This window comes from Prunus persica, chromosome G8, assembly GCF_000346465.2.
Source record: "Prunus persica cultivar Lovell chromosome G8, Prunus_persica_NCBIv2, whole genome shotgun sequence".
NCBI classification, from domain to species: Eukaryota; Viridiplantae; Streptophyta; class Magnoliopsida; order Rosales; family Rosaceae; genus Prunus; species Prunus persica.
The window spans coordinates 18,092,570-18,117,770 of NC_034016.1; the positions used below are offsets into that span (position 1 = coordinate 18,092,570).

The window sequence follows — 25,201 nt, forward strand, 5'->3', positions numbered from 1 at the left end:
GATCTATTGGGTTGAACCCTTATGGTCTATATGCCTATGACACCGTCTGGATGCTTGCTCATGCTATAAATTTGCTTTTGGATCAAGGGGGCACCATTTCCTTTTCCAACATTACTAGTCTAGGTGACCCTAAGGGAGGAGGGACTGTGAACCTTGTTGCATTGAGCATTCTTCATGGTGGGAAGCAGTTCCTGGACAACATGTTGCAAACCAATATAACCGGGCCTGACTGGTCCTATAGCATTTCATCCAGATAGATCTCCATTGAATCCTGCATATGATCTCATTAACATAATTGAAAGTGGATATCAAAGAATTGGATACTGGTCTAACTATTCCGGGATATCTGTTGTGCCCCCTGAGACATCATCAAACCGGTCTACTTTGAAACAACAACTTACACACTGTTGTACGCCCTGGAGGGACAACAGTCAAGCCTCGTGGGTAGGTTTTTCTAAACAACGGAAAGCAATTAAGAATTGGAGTACCTAATTGAGTTAGCTATCGAGACTTTGTATCACAAAGAAATGGTACTGATATAGTTGAAGGATACTGCATTGATATATTCCTTGCAGCTATAAAATTGCTTCCATATGCAGTTCCATATGAGTTTGTTCTGTTTAGTGATGGTCTTAAGAACCCGAGCTACTACGATTTTGTAAACATGATTGCATCAGGGAGTAAGTAAAATTTAACAATTACAAGATACTGACTTATATTCTCACAGAAAAATAAAATGGTGACCCACAAAACTTCTATCTGATTTAAGACTTTGTTTTGTAGAAGTTTGATGCTGCTATAGGTGACATTGCCATCATCACCAACCGGACAAAGATTGTGGATTTCACTCAGCCATAAATAGAGTCAGGGCTAGTTGTGGTGGCTCCAGTTAGGAGGTTAAATTCGAGAGCTTGGGAGTTCTTAAAGCCATTTGGTCCACTGATGTGGGGTGTCACAGCAGCTTTCTTCCTGATCATTGGATTAGTCGTGTGGATTTTGGAACATAGAATAAATGATGAGTACAGTGGCCCTCCTAGGAAACAGATTGTCACAATCTTATGGTATGTACTTTGTACATAGAACATTCTGACCCGGCTTTTGCATGTACTTACTAATTTGTAGGCTATGATTCGTGATGACACAAAAGCTGCAGCTCATGAAAGTTGAACTTCTATTGAATTTGAATGCAAATAAACTTATACAACTTTTACTCATCTGCCTTCATTCTGTGATTTTTCAGGTTTAGCTTCTCTACCATGTTTTTTGCTCATGGTAAGTTCAATTTTGGTACTACATGTTGTGTTCTTATACCAAGAACTTGATAGTGTGTTTAAAAGGTCCATCTTCAAACTTTCAGGAGAAAATACAGTGAGCACGCTAGGTCGGACAGTGCTGATCATCTGGCTTTATATAGTTCTAATAATCAACTCAAGTTATACAGCTAGCCTGACATCAATGCTCACAGTACAACTACTACAATCCCCCATTACTGGAATTGATACCTTGGAAACGAGCACCGAACCTATAGGATACCAAATAGGGTCTTTTGCTCAAAACTACTTGGTTGAGGAGCTAAACATCCCAAGATCTAGGCTAGTTCCTCTTGGCTTACCAGAAGCACATGCAGACGCCCTTAAGAAAAGATCTGTTGCTGCTGTGGTTGATGAAAAAGCATATATAGAACTCTTCCTCTCAGAAAACTGCATGTTCTCAATTAGGGGGCAGGAGTTCACCAAAAGCAGGTGGGGATTTGTGAGTATTGCAACGTAGTTTTCTTTCACTTTTCCAAAATTTTCTTCACTATATCTTGTCAATGAAACACATATTTGGTTGACCATTCTCCCAAAACATGCTCAATCTTATCATTCTTTTGTTAGACAGTCTGATATGTTACATTATTGTGGAAGCAAATTATCCTAGGACAAATAATTAAACCAATCAATTTGGGAATTATTTGACCTAATTAGGAGTTACTCGATTTAATTGGGAGTTACCTAATTTAATTGGGGATTTATTTGATTCTTGCCTTAATTAGGGATTTAATTTCAAATCCCTAATTACACCAATCTCGCCAAATCAAGGAAGAATAATTCATTTCCATATGTCGAATTATTCTTCTGAAACCCTAGTATTCGAGGCTCCTATAAATAGATGGCTACGCACAATAGTTGAGGTACGTCTAAAATTCTATATGAAACTCTGCAGAAATTCCCTCTCACAAACCCTAGCCGCCATACTATTTCTCTCTCACACAAGGCCCCGGCCATCACACACGGCTCCAGCCACCCGGTTCACACCATACATACAACTCTGTACCCTCTCCGTTAGCTATTGTTTTCCTACAAAAACTTGAACTAACTTAGGCATCGAAGGGCATTTGGCCAACACCCCCGGATGTGGTCATCTTATTCCAATTTGTTTTGCAGGGAGAAAGAGACTGTAGGGGCTTTTTTCTTTCGGCAGCTTAAACGGGATGGGCTGCCGTAAAGGGCAGATTGATGAAATTGTCCCTTTTGTTTGAGTTCGAAAATCAAGCCCCAAAAGCGCTTCGAAAGGGCAGTAGAGCCTTAGGAAGTGTTCTGATTACCTTCACCAACTAAAACAACAGCAACTTACAGATGATTTCTTGATGCTTACAAATAAATTTTCTAGCTTGACATGAGAGGCTTGTGGCATGGAAGCAAAATCAGCATGAGTTTAGCACCAAAGAGGAAAATATGGCTTCCTAGGGAGAAAGGGGAGTGTTAAGGTGATGAAGAAGAGGTTTGCAAGCAGATTTGGCTGAGAAGAGAGAAAGAAAGAACCACGTTTGCTTGACAGAAATTCTGTCAGATGTGACAATGGTCTGCCAGAATAAGAAAATGGAGAAGAAGGGTGACTAGTGCACAAGATTGCTGGGTTTTTGCAGGCAAAAGAGAAAGCTTGCTCTCTAGCTGTGTGTTCTTTAGCTAATGATGAAGTAGTGGGGTGCTGGGTAGTTTCCGGCAGCTCGACGAAAACTCTGTCAAGCTTTGAAAAAGTTTACCAAAAGGGAAAATGGGAAGAGATGGAAAGATGAGCTCGAAATTGCAGATGTTTCAGAGGTGAGAGATAAAACTTGCTCTCTAGACCTGAGTTGGTTTTGGATTGGGTAGAAAAGGCCTCATCTTTTTCCAAGAAACCCTAATGGTTTCTATCTAATTTGGCCAAGCTTTTTCCTTCCTTTCTCATCCCCTTCTTTGACTTATCTTATTCAAGCAAAATCTTCTCTGTTTATTTGCACAAAATCAGGAATTTTGGGAGCTCAAGGCCCCATTTCCAGTAGCTGTTCCAGTGAGAGACTTCCATTCCCAGCCATCTCCTTCATTTCTTTCTTTCTTTTTCAATGGCCAGGTCTGATGGGGGAAGGAATTGGGGTATGTATGCTGGTTCGAATGGTGCTTCTGGTAGCTCGCAGGCTAATATTCATTGGTTCCTTGAATGTTTCTAACTTGGAACTTGCTCCCCCCATGTGCTGGAGCTTCTCAGCAGCTTTTCAGACTTTTCTTCGTGGCTTTATTCTTCAGCCAAGTGATGGAGCTTTGCAACTCTTCTATTGTAATTGTATGGGCCAAGTTGATTTATTGAGTAAGTGGGCTTTCTTTATCAAATATTTGGGCTTTTTGGTTGAGTCAATAGGCTATTTTGGTTGGGTTATTTTTCTTTGGAGTGATGGGCTATTCTTTTCTCTCTTGTGCTTACCCACATATTTGGGCCTATGAAATGGGCTTGAGTCCCGAGGCTCCCAAGCAACTCGGGGCTTCCTTTTCTCGGCCCATCAATGGGCCTCATGATAATTTATTACCATCCATACCACAACCCACTCAAGCAAGCCTTGGGCATGTTGCTTGGCTTGGACCCACTTAAGCTTGTAGCGTGGCATGTTGCTTATTTGCTTGGCGTGGTATGTGTGCAAAGCGTATATGACGAACTTTCGAGTGCTCAAATTGGATTTTTTCTAGGGTATCGCATTGGGCCGATAATTTATTTGGACCTAAGAGTGGATTTTTTGGGCCTCAACATTAGCCCCCTTGATTATTGGGGCCATGAATGTATATTGAAATAGTCCAAATAATCAATTTCCAGCCCAAAATAAATTGCAATGGCATGACATGGCCTGGGTTTAGGAGCAACCCAATCAAGCAAAGGCACTGTACTCTCTACATTATATTATGGCTATGCCTGTTCACAAATACCTGGAGGCTGGGCAGCTCAGACAATAGGAGGGAGGTGTGTTCTCCTCCTCTCATTTGTGACATGGTCTTTAACTTATGGCTTTGTCCCGTTAGACCCGGATCGCGTCACGATGATGGTTTTGGCTCGGTTGCTTCTTGGTGTGGCTCAAGGCTTCATGTTCCCTTCAATCCACTCTGTTCTTGCTCAGTGGGGGCACACATGAGAGGTCTAGGTCTAGGCAATATATGCTTCAATTTTTATATTTTTTTTTAAAGTCTCCTAGCACCATCAAATAAATACGAACCATTCACAATAACAGACAATGGCATCATATATATTTCACATAACCGAAAATTACAACATGATAATTAAAATAAAATAAAAAGAACAAAACCATTTTAAAAAATAAATAAACAAGTAAAGCATTAAATAAACTGAGCAGATTAAACTGCAAATTGAGTTTAACCAAAATGCTATTAGGCTTACAGTGCATGGTGTGAAATATGTAGCAAATACATTCAGGCCCCATATAAAGAAACCAAAAATAGCTTCCTATCCCGATCAATTACTCCTAAACTGTGGAAAAGTATATATGCAATTAGTTAGCAGTGTACAAAATAATGAAGTAACATGAACATTAGAGTGTTCTTGCACTATTTTATATAACTATCCAGAAATTTTAGAAATACCTCATTCATTGCTTTTTCTTCTACATGTGAGTATATATATATACACATCAAATGGTTTATGCCAAGAAGCAAGTATAAGCAATTAAACTATCATACCTCTAAGGGAAAATTGAATATCAAAATCACATACCTCTTATCTTTTTTATTTAAAAAATAATAAATTTTAAAAAAAAACTACATCTTATGAGTCGGATAAGTGACCGTTCTGAAATGGAATGATGGGGTTTGGATCTGATTGTGATGAGAGGATTAACGTGGAAATGCAAACAAAGAGAAAGGGGAGGTGAGGAGGAACACGAAATTGAAATTACAAAATTGCCCTTTAGTTTAATATAACTATGGATGTCACGTCATCGTTTAACGGAAAACTTGACAATCAAACTAAACGAAAAACTTGACAGTCAAACTAACGGAAGTATGAAAATGGTAGTAAAACAAAAGATTTTTTATTTTTTATTTTTTATTTTTTGGGTCTGAAGTAAAATTAGAGTTAAGGTATGAGACCACGAATGGACTCATGATTTCAAAATACCTTACGTACAAACCTACTAAAAGGATAGATTACTCGACGATGACGAGTGAATTTCATTGATAACAAAAAATACATAAGGGGACATAATGAGCCCCTCAAAATGCATCTAGTACAACCTTAAATAAAAACAACATTAAACTTTAAAAAAAAACAATTAAATTTTAAAAAAAATACAAGTGATATTCTAAAAAGAAGAAAGTTTTTCACACATATACTAATAAATAATATATTCATAATGATTGAAAGATTAATAAAAAAAATACCAGCAATTAATAAATAATTTGTGAGTAAAAGATTAAGCAAAATTAAAGAGTGGTAAATGATTTTGGTGGTGTGATAATTTTGAAAAAATAGGTGGGTTTTATAGGGAAAATTGAATAGTACAAAAACTGATGTTGGTAAATATAATATATATATATATATATATATTTTTTTTAGGTACATCAATAATTGGGGAGGGGGAATAACCTAATATTTACAAGGTGCCTGTTGGGGGTTGTTCGAACCCGAGACCTTGGGTTTGGGCCAATCTCCTACTCACTCACTACAACCATGGTAGGTAGGACGCCACTAACAATTGATGTTGATATTAATTTTTTAAAAATTGTCATTGGTATTAATTGCACAAATAATATCGAATCGTGCTGAGTAGTTGGATCAACTTTGATGAGTTTGAGTGTTATTTTTAAAAAACCAACCGTTGGATGAGGAAAGGTGGTTTGAGTGCATAGGCGCTGACGGGTGAATATTAACTTTGGGCTATAAAAAATCAAGACACATGAGCTATAATTCAGGTTAGCATGTGCATAGATCCGTCATTGTATGAGACTGAAACAAAAAAACACTTCGTGTAACAACATGTGAATTCTATGAATACCATATTATCGTTTAACGAAAAACTTAATAGTCAAACCATAAAATTAAAGTAAAATTAAAATTTAAGTATGAGACTATCTGAGATATATTTGTACATCAACAAATGATACGAAACCTACAAACTTTTGACAATCACTGTTTCTAGAGATACAGTGTATACAAAGAACATATGCTTGTTACTGAGATCAAAGGAATAAATAAATGACCATAAAAGTTATAGTTCATAGCTTTAAGCTATGTTTGAACTCCATGATGATGAAATAGAAATAGAGCTATATATAATTTGCTCAAAATTCAATAGGCAACCGATATGTCTAAAACAAACAGGAGTTCAAATAAATTACTAATTCACATTGCAAAGATGTCAGTGCCAACACAAACAAGTAGACAACACCAAATAACTCCTTTCGAGAAGGTAATCATGATTCATGGCCATGTGAGATCATGATCTCATAGCACAAGTGCTGGGTTCGGCTCGCTCACATGAAACATTTAGTCCACTTATTGAAGATGGGCTTTCAGTGTGAAAGGGCTAAATCTACTGTTGGAGATGGCCTTATGTGCCCAGTCATATGTGCTGATTCAACCAAAGAATAATAACATTACAAAAGGCCCCATTTAAAAATTATCGCCCTTCGAACTACATTCTTGTTGCCTTCACCCAACATCACCATCACTGTCTCCCAAAATACATTCTTGGGAACTTGTAACAACTAAAATCCACCCAAAACAAAATTTATAACAACAGAAATTTGAGGTTTGCAAAATATTTCAATGTTAGGAAAATGAGTATCAGACCAAAGAGCTTTTTTATTTTTATTTTTTTGTATTTGAGATACCATAATTTCTGTAATAATTTTGTTTTTTTTAGGTGAGCTTTCACAATTGATATTCACATCAATGAGCCAAATATATTAAATTAGAAGCCATTTTCATGACATGTTTTTGTTTTTAATGATGGAGATTTAGACAGATAACGGACACAATAATAAACACACATTTTGAAGATGAGTCACCAATAAATCTCCCTATCTTCATGTGCCACTCTGGGGTCAGATTGTTATATAAAAAAATTAAAATTAAAATTAAAATTTATGCCCATAATAAGCTATGTCATGTCACTCAAATTTCACCAATTGTGCCCATAATATAGTTAAGGCTCCATTTTCAGCCTCTTTTCAGCAAGTAAAACATGGGTTTTGATTCTTATTTACAACTTGTAGTTGTCTTTTCATGCATGTTGACATGAACTGACCACGCATATACACAGATTTCCAAAGGCATGAGCTTGCTGCTATATTCTTCTTCTAAAAGCACTTCTTAATAAAGGAAAAAATTTCTCTGTGCCATTTGCTTAGAATACCAGTGAATTATGTGGACAAGATTTCCAAAGCGTTATTTGATTGTCGTTCTAACTTTCATCAGCACATTCATTTGCTATGTAGAAAGAGTGGGATTCTCAATTGCTTACACAGCAGCAGCTGATGTTGCTGGTGTGAGCCAATCAAGCAAAGGCACTATACTCTCTACATTCTATTATGGCTATGCCTGTTCACAAGTCCCTGGAGGATGGGCAGCTCAGAGAATAGGAGGAAGGTGTGTTCTTCTCCTCTCATTTGTGACATGGTCTCTAACTTATGCCTTTGTCCCGTTAGACCCCAATCGAGTCACAATGATGGTTCTGGCTCGGTTTCTTGTTGGTGTGGCACAAGGCTTCATGTTCCCTTCAATCCACTCTGTTCTTGCTCAATGGGTGCCTCCACATGAGAGGTCTAGATCTGTTTCTCTTACAACTTCTGGGATGTACCTTGGTGCAGCTGCAGGAATGCTTGTGGTTCCAAGCCTTGTGAAGTTGAGTAGCCCCCAATTTGTATTTTTGGCTGAAGCAACTTTAGGTACTATATGGTCTGTGGTTTGGTTAAACTATGCTAGCAACCCACCTCAATCTGAGCTTCCAAAAGCTACAACAGTTACGGGGTTTGGAGAAGTATTGTTGCTAATCAAAGGAGGTCATGAAAAGATCAAAGTGGAGGAACGGAACGAACGAAATTGTAATAGAACAGAAAGTATCCCATGGAAGATTATTTTTGGGAGCTTACCAATTTGGGCTATTGTAGTGAATAATTTCACTTTCCATTATGCTTTGTATGTGATGATGAATTGGCTCCCAACATACTTTGAACAAGGCCTCCAGCTTAGTCTTCAGGACATGGGGAGTTACAAGATGGTGCCTTATCTTAATATGTTCATATTCTCAAACATTGGTGGAGTGATTGCTGATCACTTGATCACAAAGAGGCTCTTGTCTGTGACTGCAACCAGGAAGCTTTTGAACACTTCAGGGTTCATAGTTGCTTCTCTTTCATTGATGGCACTGCCCATTTTCAGAACTTCCCTTGGGGCTGTGATTTGTTCTTCTATGGCCCTTGGTTTCTTGGCACTAGGGAGAGCTGGGTTTGCAGTAAATCACATGGATATTGCTCCCAAGTATGCAGGAATTGTGATGGGAGTGTCTAATACAGCTGGTACATTGGCTGGCATAATTGGGGTTGATCTCACTGGGAAGCTTCTTGAAGCTGCTAAGTTTTCTCATTCGGATCTTTCGAATCCGGACAGCTGGAGATCAGTGTTCATGATACCAGGGGTGCTTTGCATTTTCAGCTCACTTGGGTTTTTACTCTTCTCAACTGGGGAGAGGATTTTTCACTGAGGTAGGCTTGTTAACAGCAGATATCATCAGGCTTTTTTTAAAAAAAAGAAGGATTTCTGAATTGGATATGTAAAGGTCTGCATTCATGTGAAATGTAAATGAGTTGAATATATATAAAAATTCAAGTCTTCAGCTTCAGTGCATCTGGAAGGCTTATATTTTGTTAGCATGAATAGCTTGAAGCTCATTGGCTTATTCTTTTCCACTTTCAAAACATAATTGTGGTGATTTATTGAGGCCCATGATTCATTCAGTCATTTCTTGGCTGGTTTGTCTTAACATAACACTAGCTAAATATCAAGATTACCATTGGAGCAGGGTCTATGCAAACTGGACATATTTTCAAGCATCCTTCTGTGAATCAAGCAGAATTTATGCTAAGGTGCCATAAGAAACTGCCTCTTAGAAATAGACCATTTTGGTTGTATAATTCAAACCATGAAAGTGTCAGTTGGCACATCAGGAAAGAATTTGCAAACATACAATTGAAACACCCTTGAAAACATTGGTTGTTCACTAAATTGATTGAATAAACATCTATGCACAGATGATTCATAATTTTTTAAAAAAAAATTGGGCCATTGATTTTATGTTAGAAAAGAAAATTAGATGTGACTAACATTGCAGATGCAGTTTTATGTTATCAATATGTTCGACCACAAAGAAATCAAACAAATTGTGAATCTATGATTGTTATTGATTCTCTCATGGTAGCCATGCTGTTTGGGAACTTCAAAAAATCTAAGCAAAAGTAGGGAAGCTTCTACTGATCTGACAAAAGCACCACTAACAATAGACCTATTTTAGTAAATAGGCCATGTATGGTGTAAACCTTCAATCCATTTTCAGACCACTTTTGTCAAAGCAACTCAGAGATAGCATGTTATAATATTCTTTTCACCCTGCCATGGTATAACAATATATCCAATGGTACAAATACCAAACTTAATGCATTACCATATCTATGATTCAAACCAAAGAATACTAACACTACGAAAGGCCCCTTTACAAATAATAATAATAATAATAATTGTCATCCCTTAAACTACGTTCTTGTTGCCTTCACCCATCATCACCATCCCTGTCTCCCACTATATTTAAACAATTCAGCCATTGTTCTGAAGAGTGACTGATACAAAAGACAAGCAAACTCAATACAACTCCACAAAGATCAAGTGGAAAACCATTTGCCCAAGTTGCTCTCTTTCCCCAGTTTGAAGTATTCGCATCACAAGAATTAAATAATGGAACTGTCTTTCCCTCAGCTCCAATGGGCCTCTTCCTTTCTTGTGAGTTTTGACTAGTGAGTGTTCATTTTTCTTTATATTTAATTTATATTTCCTTTTCTGTCTTTGTATGTCACTTGCTATTTCAATTCATTAATCTATCTTCCTTGCTTTTCAGAATAGGTGGTTGTGTAACCCAAACTCTAAGCTCTGCCTCTGGTTCCTCTTCCTTGTCCCCCTCCACCCCCCCTACTTTAACTCTGAGGTGAGTGTGGATTCCTTGAGACACACTGAAACCACCTGAGTTTTCACTTTTTTCATGAGATGAGCTTCGTGGGCATTCCTTATATGTCCAAGATGTTGCTTTAGTGAGACAGATTTGTGCTTTTGGTTTGCCCAATTTTCTGTCTGTTGCTTTTGGGTTTCAAGTAGCACAGCTCATAATTTTGATAATTTATTGCGTTTGGTTCTGTTTGTCTAAACTTCCAGTTGGTATTTCTCCTTCTTTATGCTTTCTGAATGATGGGGTGGTGCTGTTTTGCTCCTAGTTGAAAATGCTACTGCTTGAGTTTTAAGTTTCTTGTAGTTCACTTTGACATAGAAAGTGATGACTTTGAAGTTGAATTTGGTGGTTCCATTCATTCATTTTCTTTGAATATAAGAAACTTGGGGAGGTGCTCAGAATATTATCACAATGAATCTAGTTTGGGTCGTTTCAATACTCATTATCTGCATACCAGGCTCCACAGAAGGAGCCTCAAGACCTGCCGCCGTGAACGTTGGAGCTATGTGCACAGTAGGCACCATCAATGGAAGAGTCTCAAAGATTGCCATTGAGGCTGCTGTAAACGATGTGAACTCTGATCCAACCATTCTTGGTGGAACTAAATTATCTATAACTTTTCATGATTCAAACTTCAGTGGATTTCTTGGCATCATTGGAGGTAATTATTATTATTTTTATATATTCTGTATGCCTGCTGTTTTAACTAATTGGGCTGTCTCAAGTACTTTGTATTTATAATGCTTATTTCTTTGTTGATCACAGCATTGAAGTTCATGGAGTCTGATACAGTAGCTATAATTGGTCCACAAACTGCTGTGATGGCTCATGTACTCTCACATCTTGCAAATGAACTTCATGTCCCTCTATTGTCATTCACAGCGCTGGACCCCACCTTATCAAGTCTGCAGTATCCTTACTTTGTTCAAACTGCACCCAATGATCTGTTCCAGATGGCTGCTATTGCAGACATGGTTAGTTATTTCGGTTGGACAGAGGTGGCTGCAATTTTCACTGATGATGACAGCGGTCGAAATGGTGTTGCTGCATTAGGTGATAAACTTGCAGAAAAACGCCACAAGATTTGTTACAAGGCAGCACTGCCACCTGAACCAAAAGCAACTAGAGATGATGTTAAAAATCAGTTGGTAATGATTCGAATGATGGAGTCTCGAGTGATTGTTCTACACACATTCGCCAAATCAGGTCTCGTAGTTTTTGATGTCGCCCAGGAACTTGGGATGATGGAGAGTGGATATGTATGGATAGCTACTGCTTGGCTATCCACTGTTTTAGATTCAACTTCACCGCTTTCTTCAAAGACTGCCAACTCTATCCAAGGTGCTCTCACTCTTAGACCACACACACCAGACTCAGAAAGAAAAAGGGCTTTTATATCAAGGTGGAACAAGTTGAGTAATGGCTCTATTGGGTTGAACCCTTATGGTCTATATGCCTATGACACTGTCTGGATGCTTGCTCATGCTATAAATTTGCTTTTGGATCAAGGGGGCACCATTTCCTTTTCCAACATCACTAGTCTAGGTGGTCCTAAGGGAGGAGGGACTGTGAACCTCGGTGCATTGAGCATTTTTCATGGTGGGAAGCAGTTGCTGGACAACATATTGCAAACCAATACCACCGGCCTGACTGGTCCTTTAGCATTTCATCCAGATAGATCTCCATTGAATCCTGCATATGATCTCATTAACATAATTGAAAATGGATATCAAAGAATTGGATACTGGTCTAACTATTCCGGGATATCTGTTGTGCCCCCTGAGACATCATCAAACCGGTCTACTTTGAACCAACACTTACACACTGTTGTATGGCCTGGAGGGACAACAGTCAAGCCTCGTGGGTGGGTTTTTCCAAACAATGGAAAGCAATTAAGAATTGGAGTACCAAATCGAGTTAGCTATCGAGACTTTGTATCACAAAGAAATGGTACTGATATAGTTGAAGGATACTGCATTGATATATTCCTTGCAGCTATAAAGTTGCTTCCATATGCAGTTCCATATGAGTTTGTTCTGTTTGGTGATGGTCTCAAGAACCCGAGCTACTACGATTTTGTAAAAATGATTGCATCAGGAGTAAGTAAAATTTAACAATTACAAGATACTGACTTATATTCTCACAGAAAAATAAAATGTTGGCCCATAAAACTTCTATCTGATTTAAGACTTTGTTTTGTAGAAGTTTGATGCTGCTGTAGGTGACATTGCCATTGTCACCAACCGGACAAAGATTGCGGATTTCACTCAGCCCTATATAGAGTCAGGGCTAGTTGTGGTGGCTCCAGTTAGGAGGTTAAATTCGAGAGCTTGGGCGTTCTTAAAGCCATTTAGTCCACTGATGTGGGGTGTCACAGCAGCTTTCTTCCTGATCATTGGATTAGTCATGTGGATTCTGGAACATAGAATAAATGATGAGTTCAGGGGTCCTCCTAGGAAACAGATTGTCACAATCTTATGGTAAATACTTTGTACGTTGAACATTCTGACCCGGCTTTTGCATGCACTTACTAATTTGTAGGCTATGATTCGCGGTGGCACGAAAGCTGCAGCTCATGAAAGTTGAACTTCTATTGAATTTGAATGCAAATAAACTTATAACAACTTTTACTCATCTGCCTTCATTCTGTTGTTTTTCAGGTTTAGCTTCTCTACCATGTTTTTTGCTCATAGTAAGTTCAATTTTGATACTACATGTTGTGTTCTTATACCAAGAACTTGAAAGTGTGTTTAAAAGATCCATCTTTGAACTTTCAGGAGAAAATACGGTGAGCACGCTAGGTCGGATGGTGCTGATCATCTGGCTTTTTATAGTTCTAATAATCAACTCAAGTTATACAGCTAGCCTGACATCAATGCTCACAGTACAACAACTAGAATCCCCCATTACTGGAATCGATACCTTGGTAACGAGCACCGAACCTATAGGATACCAAATAGGGTCTTTTGCTCAAAACTATTTGGTTGAGGAGCTCAACATCCCAAGATCTAGGCTAGTTCCTCTTGGCTCACCAGAAGCATATGCAGACGCCCTTAAGAAAAGAACTGTTGCTGCTGTGGTTGATGAAAAAGCATATATAGAACTCTTCCTCTCAGAAAACTGCATGTTCTCAATTAGGGGGCAGGAGTTCACCAAAAGCGGGTGGGGATTTGTGAGTATTTCAACGTAGTTTTCTTTAACTTTTCCAAAATTTTCTTCACCATATGTTGTCAACATGAACATTTTCCGGTTTAGTGTCAATGAAACACATATTTGGTTGACCATTCTCCCAAAACATGCTCAATCTGATCATTCTTTTGTTAGACAGTCTGATATGTTACGTTACGTTATCAGACTTGGAGTAACTGATCAAGTGAAACAAAACATAATTCCTTATGCTACAAATAACTGAGAGATGTGCGATGCCTGAGTGTTTCTGCTACATGGGTTTTTGCAGGCATTTCCAAGAGACTCTCCTCTAGCCATTGACATGTCAACCGCCATTCTCACCCTATCGGAGAACGGCGATCTTCAGAAAATTCATGACAAATGGTTGTCAAGAAAATCCTGTGCACAGACCTCTGACCTCATATCAGACCAGCTTCAACCACAAAGCTTCTGGGGACTTTACCTTATCTGTGGCATTGCATGCCTTATTGCTCTCTTCATTCACTTTCTGTTGGCACTACGCCAGTTCAGCCGGCATTCCCCCGAAGCCGAAGATCAAACTGAGCCTTCCAGCCATAGCAGGAGAACCTCCCGCTCTGCGCGCCTCCACACGTTCCTGTCCTTCATCGACGAAAAAGCAGACGAATCGAAGAACAATAACAAGACAAAAAGAAAACGCAAGGAGATGATGGTATCAAATGGGAAGGAGAATTGTGAAAATGACTCGAGGAATATATCCAAGAGAATACAAATCAACAACTCTCAAGAGATACACAACAATGCTGACAATGACACTTGGCTAACTCGTTAAACATCATCAAGCCACCTTTCTAATGATAATAAGTTAATTAAAAGTCAATTAATCATACCATATCATGTTCTGTCACTCTTTTGTGTTAATTATTAATAGAAAACGGTTGGATTATCAAATATGCTTGTCAAATCTGTTCACCATTTCCAAAAATTGCAAGGAGTATGTATTCCAAATAATTAAGACGTAAAAAGCATTTATCATGCAACCGAGGTTTAAATTTTATTCCTCTTTCTTGAATACCGTTTGTATAAATAAATAAAAATTTAGCAGAACCATCATTTGAGAAAGCACCAGCCCATTCCAAGAGCAGGAGGAAAAAAAAAAAAAAAACAAAACCATGAAATTCCGGCCCAGCCCATAAAATTCTTCAAAATCCGTCGTTTCCAAGCTCGCCCATTTACTTCGACAGCCTAAAACCCCACCTGACTCAGCTGCTCACTCTGCGACGACAATGGCGATCTGCCACCAATCTCCTTTCAAACTCTTCACTACAATCCCATCATCATCTTCATCGTCGAAGCCCAAACCCCTTCTTAGATGTAACCTCTCCCTCCCCTCCAGACCCTCCCTCACCTCCACCGAACCCGAACCCGTCTACACCTCCGTCAAGGCCTTCGCGCCGGCCACAGTGGCCAATCTCGGCCCGGGCTTTGACTTCTTGGGCTGCGCCGTCGACGGCCTCGGCGACTTTGTCTCCCTTACCCTCGACCCGCAGGTCTCGCCGGGCGAGATCTCCATCTCTGAGATCTCGGGCGACCACAACTCGAAGAAGCTCAGCAAAAACCCGCTCTGGAACTGCGCGGGAATCGCAGCCATTGAAGTGATGAAGATGCTCGGAGTCCGCTCGGTCGGCCTCTCTCTCACTCTGGAAAAGGGACTCCCTTTGGGCTCCGGGCTCGGTTCCAGTGCGGCAAGCGCAGCTGCCGCCGCCGTTGCAGTCAACGAGATTTTCGGTGGAAAATTGGGGATCGATGAGCTTGTGATCGCGGGGCTGAAATCGGAGGAGAAGGTCTCTGGTTACCACGCCGATAATATCGCTCCGGCGATTATGGGAGGGTTTGTGTTGATTCGAAGCTACGATCCGTTGGATTTGATTCCGCTGATCTTTCCGGACGGTAAAGAACTGTTCTTTGTGTTGGCGACGCCAGAGTTTGAAGCTCCGACGAAGAAGATGAGGGCGGCGCTTCCGGCGGAGGTGGGGATGGCCCACCACGTCTGGAATTCGAGCCAGGCCGGGGCGCTGGTGGCGGCGGTGCTTCAAGGGGACTTGCCGGGGCTGGGAAGGGCCTTGTCAAGTGATAAGATCGTCGAGCCACGGCGGGCCCCGCTGATTCCCGGCATGGACGCCGTGAAGAAGGCGGCGATTGAGGCCAGGGCTTTCGGGTGTACGATAAGCGGGGCGGGGCCCACCGCGGTGGCGGTTACAGATGATCTTGAGAGAGGGAAAGCGATTGGGGAGAGAATGGTGGCGGCGTTTTTGAAGGAGGGAAAGTTGAAGGCGGCGGCGAGTGTGAGTAGGCTCGACCGGGTTGGTGCCAGACTTGTTAGTACCATTCCCAGATGAAAGTTTTGATTTTTTTCCTTTTGGGTTGGTTGAGACTTAAGATGGGTGTTGTAAACAATGCAAGAAAGAAGAGTGTTTGTGTTCTTGTGGCATTTTGTATTCACAACAAGATTGAAAATGTGTAATGAATGCGTTTTGTCACAGCCTTTTTAACTTTTTCTAAACCTCCAATGTCTTCTTCTTTAATGGCTCCTAGTTGAAAATGCTGCTGCTGCTGCTTGAATTTTAAGTTTTTGTAATCAACTCTTACATAGAAAGTTATTTTCAATGCGACTTTCTACCCTATTTCCTATTGTATTAGATCTTTTACCTTTGAGATCAATTGAACCTTGAAATTTGCTTCTGTGAATAACAAGAGCTTTCTGGAAATCTGAAAGCAGAAGTTAGTGGTCTTTCTGGTTTTGTAAACAATGCAAGGAGGCGTTTCTGTTTCCATGGCATTTGTATACAAAAGAAAATTTGAAAATGTGTAATGAATGTGTTTTGATTGAGCACCAAATTTTTACTGCCCCACATTGTAAATGCAGTTGGCTCGTGTCAATCTTTGCTGCAGATTCTTAAGAAATGCTCTAAAGTTGTCAAACTTTAATTGGATGTTTGATGTGTGAACTCACAGTTGGTGAAGCTAAGCAATTTGAGCTCTCTGGTGGTTATAAGTGCTGGTTGGTCAATGATGGTTAGTACATTGTTTACCAAATTCTGATAAATGGGGTCGCTTTTTTTTCTGTTAAATCCTCACTTTGATCATTCTCTTAACGATATGGCTCTCCAGTTTGTGTTTTGCATTGGCAAAACTCCCATTGTCGTCATTTTTGTTCCATTGTTAAGCATCCTAGGAGCCTTTGTCATTGTCATGATCATCCGGCCAATATTATGGCTTGCATCACGGTTGTGCCGTCCCATGGCCAGAGCTAGGCTTTCCTCACCTCAGCCTCCTGGCCCTCTGCCTGACCAAGACCTGCACGAAAGGAATCTCCGGGCACTTCCAAGAGTCTCATATAATGAAGCAGGTGATGCAAGATTCACAGAATGTGCAATCTGCTTGATGGAGTTTGTGGACGGAGATGTAATCAGGGTGTTGCCTTATTGTGGTCATGGATATCATGTGAGCTGTGTTGACAGGTGGCTGAAGTGCCATTCTTCATGCCCGTCCTGTCGTGGCACCGTGGCTATTATGGAAGAGAGGTGCCCAAAATGAAGTTGATTTTGAACTCTATAGATTTGGAGTTTGGAGCTCTAAAGAAGGGCTACAACATTTTCTTTGCAAGTTTCATTTTTACCACAGAAAAAATGTGGGAACTGTATCTGGTTCTGTTAATTTGCTGATCTTACATCAAAATGGTCAGCCACTGAACATGATCTTCAGTTGAAAACTTTGTACTTGGTTCCTCATTTCCTTTGTGCGTTTAAGATTCACTCGTCGGCATCAGGACATAAAATACAAAAACAGAGGATTTGAACTCATTCAGAAGGTGGGTTGAATACAGAAGTGGAGATATGTGGGATCAAACTAGCAAACATTCTTTTACCCCCTCTGTTTTCAGGAAATTTAATTGCCGCCTTCGTGTGTATCCCATTTTTTTATTTACTTTCTTTGAGATTGAGATTGTTCCTGCCAGTCAGATTAGGAACTGTTCACAACAAGAATAAGAAGATAAGAATCATCACTGGACATGCTTAAAATTTCATGTCGAAATTGGGATTGAGTAAAACAAGCCCTTTGCTATGAAGTAATCCCACAAATTTCATTCCGAACACATCGTACCCAAAAGCTCTTGAAGTTATTTATATCAGGTATAACAAATGAGGGATAATTATACATGAGCCTTTCTACGGGGATCGATTGTACCAATTACAAACAAGTAAAGAAAAAGTAAATTTGAAGCAAAACCAGGACGATAAAACAGCCATCAAAAATTTTAGTCCACCAAGGACCAAGTCAATTGTTCTTGGCAGCTGCAGCCTGCTTTGCACCAACGGAGAAGAACTCGATAATCACTTCAAGGGGCATGCCTTTGGTCTCCGGAACTTTCAAGAAAACAAAAACCCAAGCTATGACGCACACAACCGCGTACATGCCAAAAACGCCACCAAGACCAACAGATTTGAGCATCACAGGAAGTGAGTAGGTGACAATGATGTCACCAATCCAAAACGCGAGGGCACATATGGCAATGCAGAGGCCTCGAACTCGGGTGGGGAAGATTTCTGCGCAGAGTATGTTGGGGACTGGCCCAAACCCCATAACAAAGAAACAGAAGTAGAGCACAACACTAACAGTCGAAACTGATGCATTCACAACGCTGCCCATATTCACAAGACTTCCAAGGACCAGGATGACAAGAGATGCTATCAAGATTGGGATTGTGGTGAGCAGCAAACTCCTGTATTGTGATTATTGTGATACATAAAGTTAATATTGACTTAAAAGCATTCTGAATGATGATTGACATCTTATTCTGCGGGGATTTTATCCACAAGATATTCATATGAAGTTAATAAATGTTAAAAAGAAAGAGCCCCAAAACTTGTCAGGGCCATGTTAATTCAAACAACGTGTCCATTCAGCCAAGATGCCAAGATATAACCAGAAAAACAATAATAATTTACCTTCTGCCAGAGATATCCATGAGCCTCATGGCAACAGCTATACTAGGAAGCATCAACAAGGTTGTTACTGCACTGATAAGCAGAGATGAAGAAGCTGAACTAATGCCCATGTTTGAAAGAAGCACTCCAACACCTGCCTGCTCGAGAATTTGTGGAGTGTAGTAGAGAACCCCGTTTATACCAGAGAACTGCATTTTTTTTTCAAAAGATATAAGAGGTGCAAACATGACCGGCCAAGTAAAATTGGTCACAAGCACAACTCTAGAGGTTTTTCAGTAAATATTAATTATTACCTGCTGAAGTATCTGCATTCCAACCCCAACAACCAAAGCATGCTTGACTCCTGGTTCGAAAAGATCACTCCAAATTGGCCCTTTTGCAGTAGCTGCAGATGGGTGAATCATTGCTGGTCCAACTGGATGCTGATTCATAAGCTCTTTGGAATAAAGAGCGGGTTGACTCACCAAGGCAGCGGCCTGGATGAACTCACCATCTGTCGCTGCATCACCACCAGGAACCGAAACAATAGATCCACGGCGAGATGCAGGGACACCCTCCTGGTGCAAATAAATTCTTTTGAATCCTCCTTCCTTCTGTCCATCCTGGCCTTCTCTCTCAGACCATTTCCATGCCAGTTGCCAACCGCCACCAATCCCGGTGCTACCAGCTCCTTCTCCACCAATGAGACTGTTGTTTCTCATGCTAGCAAGGCTCCCATGGGGAGGTGGGCCCAGGTCCTTTTCAAGGCTCGTTGTCTGACGTGATATCAATGGACTGTGCAAATTGTCATCAGAATCACCACCAACTGCATCAGATGCGTAATCATCTCCTTCTCTGGCGAGGCTCTCCTCATCCCACTCTTCTTGTCTAGCCTGATTCCCTCCCACGCTGAACATGCTGCCAAAGTGTGGGAAAAGCATACTTCGCATGCTTCCTGTATCAGGGAGCTTCTCATGTACACTGCCAAAGAGAGAGACGAGAGGATCAACAAGCCCACTTTGGTTTACCATGCTTGCATGCCGAGACACAAGTCCAATAGTGCTTTGATCAGTCACAGGTCTGGCAACCCAGGATTGACCTCGTTCAGGCCCATATAATTTGATTTTATCCTTTTCAGCAGATAAATCATGGTCATCAGCAATGTCATCGGCTGGGCCAATTATGTACTCCTCAAAAGATGTTTCACCCCCAACTCCAAGACCCTCAACAAGTAAAGCCATCTCACCTGTTGATCTTAGAAGGATCAATACCATTCAAACAATGCAACATTGGAAATAAAACAGTTCTTTTAGTGAAGCAAAAAGTGACAGTATTGAGTACGCTTTTCTGCCCATATAAGGCTATAAGTGAAAAGAGTCTTGATTTCTACAACTTTTGTCTCCCAAACTCTATGACCAGAGGATCAAATAGCCCAAAAAATAACCCATGAGCAATAATACATACTTTCCTACTAACAAATCGCTACCCTCGCCAGATGATGCAGTCTAAAGTGAGAAAGAGGGAAAAAGCACAAACCACTTGAGCAAAAAGTTTCATTCCATGCAAATAAGAGAGAATAAATCAATTTCTGTATCACAGCAGTGACCAATTATTCATAGATAAATTCAAAACAAAATGACTAACCAGAGACATCTTCTCTGCCACGCAGCCTCTGTAAAACGTGCTTGGCCTCAAGCATCCGCCCCTTACTTACAAGCCATCGTGGAGACTCAGGCAAGAAAAATACAGTCAATGCAAAATAAACAAGAGAAGGAATAGAAAGAACCCCAAGCATCAACCTCCAGCTTGGTGACTTTGTTAACGACATCCCAAAAACCATGCAATATGACAAAAACATTCCCCCTGAGCCAGTGAACTGGGGAAGGGTATTCAACGATCCCCTTATTTCAGGTGGTGCTGTCTCAGATATATAAAGCGGAACCAAGGTAACTACCAAACCAATTCCAAATCCATCTAAAAGCCTTGCCAAGAGAAGGATATAAACATTGGGAGCCCACAGCATTACAATACCACTAAAGAAGTATAGGACAGAAGAGATTATAAGCACAGGACGGCGGCCTAGCCAGTCTGCTATGGCTCCAGAGCATGTTGTAATCAAAGTTGCCCCTATAAGTGACATGGCCACTATCAGCCCTTCCACAGCGGGCTCACTTTCTAATTTGAATTCCTTCTTTATGTACAAAACAGACGCTGCAGCAAAAACAGAAAAGGTTATTCAAAATGTAATTCGGTGGCAAAAATCACATATTCTTAACTTAAAGGAGAATCATGGACTACCAATGAAGTAAATTCCAAGGCCAGGCATGAAGTAAACTTTTGATTAACAATCGAAACAAAGCTAAAGAAGCAAATCTTCAAAGCATCTAAGTTGACTGTTGTTCTCAATCTAAAAGAATAAACTTTCAATGTTGAAAAAAGGCAGACATAAAGCTATTGATACTCTCCAAGTACGAGTTGAAAGAGTAGATTTACCTGCGATAGTAGCGTTGTCCCATCCTTGCAATAAATTACCAATAGCAGCAACAACAGCCACAAGCACAGCTCCACTCATCTTCCACTCAAAACCCAAAATCGATTGCTACCCTCTTAAGCAAGTCTCACCAGTAATTAACCAATCCAATCAAAAAACCAAAAACCCAGATCAAAGATCAATGATTTGAACCCGTTCTTGATCACCCAGTTCAACAATCCTGGCAAAAAAATGATCCACTATCAGTACGAAGGAGAGAAGCATAGGTCATTGAGGTTAAGGTGTTATAAGACCACTGGATCAAAAGCTAATACCATTTATAAAACAAGCCAAAACTCAAACAGAAGCGCACACATAAGCAACCCAACCCAATAGAAAACAAACAAACAAAAAACAAGGGTGATGAAGGTTTACCTGAAACATAGGCGTTTGATGGGTGAGTGGTGTGCTGTCTGTAAATGCAATCACGCCGTCAAAAGTTTGAGACTTTGAGTCCTAGTTGATGATATTTTCTTCTCTTTTTTTCTTTTTATACTTTCCAAGACAACGAAACGCAAATTATTTGAGAAAAACAAACGATCTTATTCGACAAGAGAAAAGGTGGTAAAGCAGAAGTACCCAAGAGGAACAGAGGTAAGCCCTTTTGGAAACAGAGCGGTGACTGTTGGACACCTGCCCTTGTCCTCCTCTCTTAGCCTTGCACGTCACTCTCCCTGATCAGACTGCTGTTACGTGTTCCGTCATCTTTCACAATCTGTAATTTGGCCCTTTTCGAATTTTTCTAAAAAGAACTCAACTTTATTTTCCAATTTTCACACACCCAATGAACAGAGTTGCTCTGTTTTCTTGAGCAGCAATGCAGGAGAGTGTCTGAAATGGGTTTTCGGAGAATGGAAAACTTAACCAAGTAGCCAGGCCAAGGCCGACTCCTTAGGTAGGTTAAACAAACCCAATAGAAAAATAAAAATACTTAAGAATTTGCTAAAAATGAAATTTTGGTACCCAAAAAGAAATCCTTAACTTTTAGCCAGCAAGCTCAGCACAACACAGCACCAACCCAGCTCAGCGCTTGAATATTCCAATTTTCCATTGATGTCATTATTACCTAATGGACAAAAACTATGAACAAATAAACAAAGCAAAAACGAAAGACCATGTTTGCGATTTGGCAAAACTAAATGGGTGATGCTAGGGAGATCAACTTTAGATACCAACTTGTGTACCAACTCTCTAATAGAGGTGGAGCCCACCAATACAATGGGTCTCACACTCTATTAGAGAGTTGGTACACAAGTTGGTATCTAAAGTTGGTCTCCCTAGCATTTTCCAAACTAAATATATAAACACTGAACCAAAGCATATTAGAGTCCCTGTTTGTGTGTGATTCAATCACTTTTGTTTTGAATTAAAAATAATAAATAAAGCCAACAGGTCTAACTTAGTTGTCTTCAATTTGAATTCTCGTTGTCTTTAATTTGAACTCTCGTGGTACCGTGACATTGTGTGTGAAAGAAATTATCTCGTTATATAGTATTTAAAAAATAAAAAAAAACCAATCAAATAAAGCAATGATTTGAAAGATGAAATAAATCGAATCGGATTCGTATGAATGAGAGTGAGCATGACCTTGTTGTAATGGAATACAACTAGCGGACTAGGAATCCAGCACTAGTACAGTTCCAACAAGCAGGGATCACCGCGTCCTTTGCTTTAGTTAGGCTCAAAGGTATCTTTTTTCATTTATTTTTTATTTTTTATTTTGTGCTTGTCATATTTCCCTACTTTTTATTCTCCTTGTCTTGGGACCCTTTATATATAAATTTTTTTATATTATTTTTTTGCTTTTTTTTTCCCCTTAATTAGGCTGGTTTTTTATTTTTTGTTTTGTATTCACCTTTTTGTTGGTGCATCAATTCATGAGTGAAGGATTTGTACAATTGCACCCAACAAGTTGTTGGGTTTATTCCATGGTTGGTCTGTCAAGTTTACTAAGAATTTGCAAGCCCCACTTGTGTGTGGGTCCTGTGATTGATGTGGGGGGAGGGGGGGGGGAGAATTGTGGCTTTCAATTACTTATTGAGATATTTGTTAATATACACATTCGTAATAAAATTATAAATAAATTTTATATTATTTCATTTTTATAAATAAATTTAAAAAAATACAACTGGTCTTATTGAATTTAATTTTAATTATTAAATTATTTTGATGCTCTATTGAGTGTTTTGGGTTTTTTAATGAGATTTTTGGGTTGGGTTTGTTTTAAGAAATTAATGGCAGTTTTGTAATTTAAAAGAAGTTAAAAGCCATTTTGTTATGTTGTAAATGTGCTTTTAGGTGTGTTTCTAAAGTCCATTTTATATAGGGTTTTTTTTATAATTTGGACTCCTATATTGGGTATTATTGTGAATCTCCCTTATTTATTTTGATCTATGATTTCATCATCTAGTGTTAATTATATGATTTTATTTTGTTGGTCATGGTTCAAATCATAGATTTTCTTCTAACAGACTGCATGGGATTACTAGTTCTTCATGGAATTTCAAATATAAATATATTTATCCTAACTAATGGTATAACTTATTTAACCTAATTGCATTGGAGATTGTTAATCAAAATAAAAGAAAAGGATATCGATTTTTTTGTATACATACGATAGTCTAAACTACATATAATGGAGGTTTCTCACACACACACAACCAAGATGCCATAGGAATTCGAACTTGAAACCTCTTGTCTACAAGTCAATGTCATTTTTCATTATGTTAGAAACTATTGACCCTTCTTATAATCATTGACAAACTCTTACCGACACTTTTTTACTTAAGAAGGAAAAATCCAATTAATAAAATTATCCCTCCTTTCTTTTGTCTTTTCAAGTTAACTATCCCTTTTATGTAATTAAAAATTGTTTTTTTAATCATTGATATATATTAGCACAGAAACAAGAAGGGCACATGAAGAATGACCGTTATCGGCAGGAAAATTGTAAACTAGGCCCATGCCATGTGGCCAAAAATATTATTCAAAGAGGATGCATAAAGGGGACCAAGAAAAATAACCCCATTTTGTACCATTTTGCTTGTTGGGCATGTGAGTGATCATGATCCTGTCTATTATGAATATGACATTAAAAATAAAAATCAAAGAAAGAACCTTCTTCAATATGAGAACAAAAAACGAGAAGTTGGGCTCTCATAGCATATTGATCTTCTCCTAACTGTTTCAATCGGAGAAGGACAAACTATATGGGTCTAAGACTAAAGACAACACCAGGCGGCTGCTCTCTAAATCATAAGATTTTTAGTATCTAAGCCCATTGGGCTAGACCCAAATCCTATTTTGGTACTTAAGTTCTTCCTAACATCTTATGTCCCGGCACCTTAACGAAATTGCTACTAATGGAAGATTCTTACATACTACAAGTGTATATAACGTTTTTCTCGTATAAATTAATAACTAGGAAAATACATGAGGTGTGGACACGTGATAAGCATGTGAAGGAGTGTGGTCATAAGACAAGGACTGGTCTTAAAATTTTTCAAGAAAGCATGTCTAGTCTAGTCGTACGGTGTGATGATGATATTTAGTTAGTCTTGGGTCAATGCTTCTTGTGGTCATTTAGTGAATTAATTTTTGTTATTTTGATATTAGAATTGACACTTTCAATGAAAATAAGGGTGTGTTTGGGAGTGATTCTGGATCACTTCTGAGAAAAAGCACCTCTCACGTACTTATCTATAAAATCACTAAAATGATTTTAAGTGATTCTGAAAAGAAGCACCCTCAATGCGCTTCTCCATAAAAGTGATTATTTACTTCTCTAGAATTACTCCCAAACGAGCCCTAAAAGTGTAGCAAACCAATTCGCTACATACACAATTACGTAACATGAGGAGGCGGTCAAATGACCTAATTTTGAGGGAATAATTGCATAATAAATAAATGAGAAGTGAATATAAAGTATGTCCATATAAATTGCGTTTTCTACAATGAGAACTTGCTTATATGCAGACACAATTATAGCCTTTTTTATATAGAAAAATCGATAGTATTTATTGATGA

The 25,201-nt window shown here is 39.2% G+C and overlaps 5 protein-coding genes and 1 pseudogene across 9 annotated transcripts; 5 read left to right on the forward strand and 1 right to left on the reverse strand.

The window, feature by feature from the left end:
* LOC18767572 overlaps positions 1-1,770 on the forward strand; it is a 2,288-nt pseudogene extending 518 nt beyond the window's left edge.
* On the forward strand, positions 7,663-9,143 carry LOC18768739 (probable anion transporter 5). The gene has a single exon (XM_007200086.2). It carries the CDS (start codon positions 7,664-7,666, stop codon positions 8,999-9,001), a length of 1,338 nt encoding a protein of 445 aa, XP_007200148.1. The 5' UTR covers position 7,663; the 3' UTR covers positions 9,002-9,143.
* LOC18768420 (glutamate receptor 3.2) lies at positions 10,104-14,822 on the forward strand. 3 transcript variants are annotated; one of them, XM_020570693.1, is made up of 7 exons: positions 10,104-10,304; positions 10,406-11,171; positions 11,276-12,609; positions 12,713-12,990; positions 13,171-13,202; positions 13,288-13,672; positions 13,968-14,085. In XM_020570693.1, the coding sequence occupies exons 2-7, from the start codon at positions 10,922-10,924 to the stop codon at positions 13,990-13,992; spliced, it is 2,304 nt and encodes a 767-aa protein (XP_020426282.1). In that variant the 5' UTR covers positions 10,104-10,304; positions 10,406-10,921; the 3' UTR covers positions 13,993-14,085. The 3 variants fall into 3 exon arrangements, with proteins under 3 accessions (XP_020426282.1, XP_007200076.2, XP_020426281.1); XM_007200014.2 differs by having other exon boundaries at positions 10,111-10,304; positions 13,288-13,682; positions 13,968-14,822; XM_020570692.1 differs by having other exon boundaries at positions 10,111-10,290; positions 13,288-13,682; positions 13,968-14,822.
* On the forward strand, positions 14,703-16,220 carry LOC18766258 (homoserine kinase). Its single transcript, XM_007201027.2, has one exon. The coding sequence runs from the start codon at positions 14,944-14,946 to the stop codon at positions 16,054-16,056; it is 1,113 nt and encodes a 370-aa protein (XP_007201089.1). The 5' UTR covers positions 14,703-14,943; the 3' UTR covers positions 16,057-16,220.
* Positions 16,817-17,254, forward strand: LOC18767575 (RING-H2 finger protein ATL80). Its single transcript, XM_007198952.2, has one exon. The coding sequence runs from the start codon at positions 16,817-16,819 to the stop codon at positions 17,252-17,254; it is 438 nt and encodes a 145-aa protein (XP_007199014.2).
* On the reverse strand, positions 17,740-22,225 carry LOC18766217 (monosaccharide-sensing protein 2). Of its 3 annotated transcripts, XM_020570694.1 has the most exons (7): positions 21,755-22,096; positions 21,551-21,670; positions 21,139-21,356; positions 20,290-20,856; positions 18,960-19,891; positions 18,667-18,854; positions 17,740-18,440 (listed from the first exon to the last, which is right to left on the reverse strand). In XM_020570694.1, the coding sequence occupies exons 3-7, from the start codon at positions 21,215-21,217 to the stop codon at positions 17,996-17,998; spliced, it is 2,211 nt and encodes a 736-aa protein (XP_020426283.1). In that variant the 5' UTR covers positions 21,218-21,356; positions 21,551-21,670; positions 21,755-22,096; the 3' UTR covers positions 17,740-17,995. The 3 variants fall into 3 exon arrangements, with proteins under 3 accessions (XP_020426283.1, XP_007201800.1, XP_007201798.1); XM_007201738.2 differs by having other exon boundaries at positions 21,551-22,225; XM_007201736.2 differs by lacking the exons at positions 21,551-21,670; positions 21,755-22,096 and adding an exon at positions 21,451-21,531 and having other exon boundaries at positions 17,816-18,440.